This window comes from Propithecus coquereli, unplaced genomic scaffold (genome assembly GCF_000956105.1).
Source record: "Propithecus coquereli isolate 6110/MARCELLA unplaced genomic scaffold, Pcoq_1.0 Scaffold119, whole genome shotgun sequence".
Taxonomy (NCBI): Eukaryota; Metazoa; Chordata; class Mammalia; order Primates; family Indriidae; genus Propithecus; species Propithecus coquereli.
The window spans coordinates 4,217,688-4,223,084 of record NW_012135969.1 but is presented as its reverse complement, the minus strand read 5'-3'; the positions used below and the strand labels follow the sequence as shown (position 1 = coordinate 4,223,084).

Genomic DNA, 5,397 nt, shown 5'->3' with positions numbered 1-5,397 from the left:
ACACTGACCTGGTGGAAATGCTCTCTTTCCCTTGCTTTCTCTCCTACTCGTCCCTGCTTCCAAATTCTCTTTTTCTTGTCCCTCAAAGAGTCAACAGGACATGTGATATTTCAAGAGTATAATGAGCAACTCCTCTTTCACAATGGGCATAAGCAACCTGGCATACTAGCCTAGAGTCTAGTATTACGGAAACACAGTGATATACCAAAGACAGCGCACCAAAATACATCCAGTCCTTCAGCTGAAATCTCAAACATGTTGGGACTGTTGCCCTGGAATTTCATAAAACCTTTTTTCCCTGAGACAGACGCCATGCTACAAAGTAGGAGAGGCCATTTGTGCAGTCTGAGGTGGGACATTTTAATTACTGGCAGCACACGAACGAGTTGAGTTGGAGCCGAATGCATAAGCCCTTTAGAAAGAGAACATTGATCTACTAGGAATTTGGGAATCTTGGTTCTGGTTGAGATGTTCCCAAAGCTGGCTCTTAATTTGTAAATAGGCTCATGAAGTTGTCCGTGGAAACAGAATTTATTTTCCCTAACACAAGTTCTTAAAAAAAAGGCTTTGGCTGCAGGTGCCAATTTGTATGTACACTTTGGGGCAAGATCAAAATACCTTCCTGTTTTTTGTTTCTCTCCACCATCTTCTTCACATTCACAACTCAGTGGTTAAAGGAAAGACTGAACGTCCTATCATTTTCACAGCAAAGAAACGTGAAACATATTCACCTATGTGATCCTCTGCTTAATAGCCAGACATGAAGAGGTTCAAAAAATAACTTGTGGTTACTGCATAATCACGTAAAAATGTAAAGCTGGAAAGGACCTTAGAGAACGTCTCAATCCAGTTCTTACTTTACGGATGAGGAAACTGAGTTTTAAGGGTTAAATGATTTGCTCAAAGTCACACAGTTAATAAGTGGCAAATATGGAATTAGCAAAAATTTTGTGATCCTTATTCCAGTGCTAATTTTACAATGATCATAGCATTTCTCCTTGATAGTATGTCCCCATTATTAGTGACCAAGATGACTAATAATAGATCTGTAGAACACAGACAAGACTTTCAGGAATTTTTGTGGAAAAAAGTAGCTCCATTTAAATGGGGGGTGGGGAAGAGCCCAAACCTGCCTGATCCAGGAGAATCTGTCAGTAGAGGTGTCTCTTCCTCACCCCATCCCAAAGCTCAGCTCTGATCTAAACAACACACACAGCATCTCTCCTTGATTCCTCTCCCGTGGGGAAGGGGAGGCTAAGCCATACTTTTTGGATGCTTCCATATGTTTTGCGGAAAAAATCATTGGCACGTTTGCTTTGGGTCCGTATCACCAATGCTTCATGAAGGAGACCAAGAACATTAGGTGGCTGTAGTTTTTTTTTTTTTCCTGTTAGTGCTGCCAAATCATTTCCCTCCTCAGACCCCTGTTCAGCCAATCTTGGTCAAAGGAAAGGGATGTCCCAGTGGACAACTTCCTGGAGTTTCAGTGACGGTCTGTGTTTAAAACCAGCAGTATAGAATTTCGCCTATAGACAGTTGGTTCAGGCCAAAGCAGCTCAGCTTTTCACTGGAGATGGGACGGTGCAGGGAAGGAGCACAAGTGTCATCAGATGCTTATTACTATTACTATAATATTATTTGATAGGTAATGGAGCTGATGCTTGGAGAATGGGGTCTTCAGTTACTGGTAACAGATACTTACTTTATGGCTGTTTTTTTTTTCTTGCTCTTAGACCACCATTTGGGTTGGAGGGATTATATCCTAACCCTTCCGCCTTGTGTTAAGTGTAGATGGGCAAGGCTTCCCAGCAAGGTCATCTGGTCAGCTCTTCCTCTTTGTGGATTTGGGCATATGACCAAAAAGCTTCTCCACATACGGCTGATGCAGCTCAGAAAGAATGTCTCACGCAGCACAGCGGGGGGACTGTTCTGACTGGCAACAAATGTCAACAGATGCCCATTCTATTGCTGCAAAAGATAATGACCAATACTTCTTTGACTTTTAAATTCCATAAAATTCAAGTCCCTGACGGGAAAACAAAGGTTTCGCAAAAGTAATAACATGATAGACCTGCAAATAATTTCTGAATGAAGACAGTGTTTCTCTGGCTACCCATGTAAACACCACCCTTTGGATACCTAAAATGGTCTGAAAGGAGTTTGAAACTGGGCGTGTTTTGAGAGCAATCTGTTAGGTTGGGTTACTGGTTTTAAAAAATGATGTTGAACACCCTGGGACAATCTTTGGGACGAGATATTCACTTCAGCATGGCTCTGTGTTCTCCTCTTGCTATGTGAGATGAGAACTCATACCGATCATGGCTCCGATATCCACACATGTTACACTCAAAGGGGTCACGGAAGCCGTGGCAGCCCATGTGAATAGTGAACATCACATAATCCAGGAAGAGGACGCGACAGTGGTCACACCGATACACATCCATCACCTCCCCCTCTTTGTTGATCACTTTGATGGAGTCTCTTGGGCAGATGGGTGGGGGCTTGAGGAGTTCATAAGAGCGGGGGACCTCCTTCAGAAGTGGCATCCCGTTGCGGGCCCGAGGAAGGGCCAGGTGATTTTGCGGATAGATGTGATTCTGGCGTTCTTCGTGATTGCTGTCAGTGTCCGTGGAGTCGTGGCCACTGTTGTTGGGGGAGGGGCCTCTTTCGGAAGGCATGCTCTTCTCTGCAAGGTGGATGCTCTTCTTCTCCATCTCCTGAGGGGCACCATTGGGCATCTCAGCCCGGGTGAGGGCTATGGGATACATGCTGCTGATCACTGGAACCATCTCGGAGGTGGGAGCAGGCGGTGTCTGGACCAAGGGGCGCAGGGCTTCGGCGCCCAGGTAGCTGATGGCGTTATTGATGGCTTGGTCCATCATTCGGGTCTGTATCATCTCACTCTCTTTCTCGTACATATAGCTGGAGTTATAGTTGACATCAAAGCAGTGGCGCTTCTCACCTGGAACAGGTGAAAGAAAGGGTTATAAAAGAAACAACACAAAGGCAGAGAGTTTGTACAATTATTTTCCAGAGACCTCAAAAAAGGGAGGAAGAACACCTAGCCCAGGCAGAAGGGGCACATATGGTGCTGAAGTCTCAGGAGACACTGGGTCGGGAACAGCATGTTTGGACAGCCCAAACAAAGCCAGCAGGCAGAAGGAGGGGCAGAGATGTGGTTAGTTGAGGCCATGCTGTGAGGTACACCCACTACAGATGGCAGAGGGGGGCCTGAGAGAGAGGAGGAAAAGAAGCAAGAGAACACCAGGACGGGACATAGAGGGACAGGGCAGCTGCCACCATGCAGGAGCACGGGGCCTCTGCACTTCTGTTGTCTGTGAACTCTTAAGACACAGTCAGCTCCCAAGCTCTTATTATGCGTATTGTCTTCTGCTTGTAATATCAGGTGGCCAGGGGGACGAAAGTGCCGGAAAGGGTGGGGGTGTTCAGCCACTGGCCTTGGCAGCTTTTTAAATAGCTACAGCAGTAGAGAAAATAGCCCCCAAAACATCAGCTTGCCACTCCCCAAACTCACCAGTCACCTGGCTGCCTGAGACTTAAGTAAAAGAGGTTCGAAGGTAGACAGCTTTAGAAAAGCTTTCCTGAGGAGAGATCATGATCTTTGTCCCTCTCCCAAAGTGTTACTCTCCCTTTGCTTGACACATGTATCCCGGATACATCCGTAATCATTAGGACCTATCTTACCCTCAGCTGAAAAAATTCATTTGTGGTCACCCTCTCCTCCTTTTGATGTCAAACTGCTGAGAAATTTTGAAAACAGAGTTTAGCCACCTTCAGGGTGTGTGGGTGTTGTGTGTTAGAAAATGGAGGCTCTTTGGCCAGAAGGAAGGCAGGGCCGGGGGCTGCAGTGTTGGCAGACATGCTCCGTGGCGAGCAGCGGGGAAGGGAGGAGAAGGCATGGAAGAGGAGTCCAGTCTGGAAGTAAGGCTGAGGCTATTGCTTTTCCACTGGCTGATCTTGGATTCTGGAGAGATCTGCGAAACCCCATATCCTTCTTTTCTGTAACATTTCCTAGACATGTTGTGGTTCCAGAATTTGCCCACCATACAGTAAAAGGTTCAGCAACAAAAAAAAAAAAAAAAAAAGAAAAGAAAAAAAAAACTCACAAGAAAACAAAAGGATTGGAAGAACCAGTTTCTATTTTGAGGTGTCTCCAACCTAGTAGGCAAGAAATAAGCCCTATATATGTATAAAATTGGAGAAAAAGCATAGGTTCAAAATTGCAAGAGGGCTGCATTGCTCAATGGAGGCCTTTGCTTTTATTCTCAATGCCACATTTGAGATATTTAGGCAGGGGAGCAACATGTCTTCTGTTAAAAGAATAATAAGGCAATATACGGGCAAGGGCAAGACAATTTGGTGTGAATTGAGCATGATTGAGGCAGAAAAGCAGGAATATACAGGACATGCATGGGGACAAGTAAGAGAATCTGGTTAAAGCTGTATCAAGACATGTGGAATAAAGTATTTCTCAAACTTCATTATTCCTTCACATTCTGCAATATCCACACGCCAGGGCAGTGTGGGTGAGAGAACGAGCTCTATAGCCAGATGGATTGGTTTGATGCCAGCTCCATAGGTCACTAGTTATGTGACCCTGAGCAAGTTACTTAACCTGTCTGTGCTCCGCACCCTGTACGATGGAGATAATAATCCTACCGCACAGGTCACGGGCATGCGCCTAGAACGGGGCCTGCCACATGGAAAACATTTGGTAACTGCTAGGGGGGTTTTTCTTTGTTTGATTCAGCTCACGTTTTCTTTCCTAAAATAAATTTGTTTTTTAAGGAAACTTTATATCATGAACATAAACGGAAAACCAGAATCACTTACCGCAAATAGAAGGTAACTATGAAAAATAAAGACAATGAAACAGAGTGATTTATTAAATTTCAATCAGCTACGACTGTGAGTACTCGGAGACTAACATACCCTCTCTCTTTGTTAAAAAGAGAGATTCCCAAGTGTGAGATGAGTGTTGAAGACAACTAGCATCAAATTAAGTTTAAATCTTTCTCCTTGGTGTAATCAGGGGAACTGAAAGAGAACCAAAAAGAAAATAATTTTTTTGCCATGTGGACTGAGGTGTTTGGGGGTTTTTGTTTTTAGAGGTGGGGGTCTCACTAGCTTGCCTAGGCTAGACTCGAACTCCCATGTTCAAGCGATCCTGTCGCCTCAGCTGCCTAAGCAGCTGGGACTACAGGTGGGTACCACCAACACCTGGCTAGGATCAAAGTTTTTTTTTTTTTTTGAGACAGAATCTCACTCTTTTGCCCGGGCTAGAGTGAGTGCCGTGGCATCAGCCTAGCTCACAGCAACCTCAAACTCCTGGGCTCAAGCGATCCTCCTGCCTCAGCCTCCCGAGTAGCTGGGACT

The 5,397-nt window shown here is 45.1% G+C and overlaps 1 protein-coding gene across 1 annotated transcript in view; it reads right to left on the bottom strand.

Annotated features, from left to right (window-relative positions):
* Positions 1-1,930: 1,930 nt before the first annotated feature.
* LOC105823020 (zinc finger protein Aiolos) overlaps positions 1,931-5,397 on the bottom strand; it is a 12,282-nt gene continuing 8,815 nt past the window's right edge. The window contains exon 3 of the mRNA XM_012660102.1: positions 1,931-2,962. Within this exon, the coding sequence (XP_012515556.1) occupies positions 2,259-2,962 (704 nt within the window). The 3' untranslated portion in view covers positions 1,931-2,258. The remainder of the gene's footprint in view (positions 2,963-5,397) is intronic.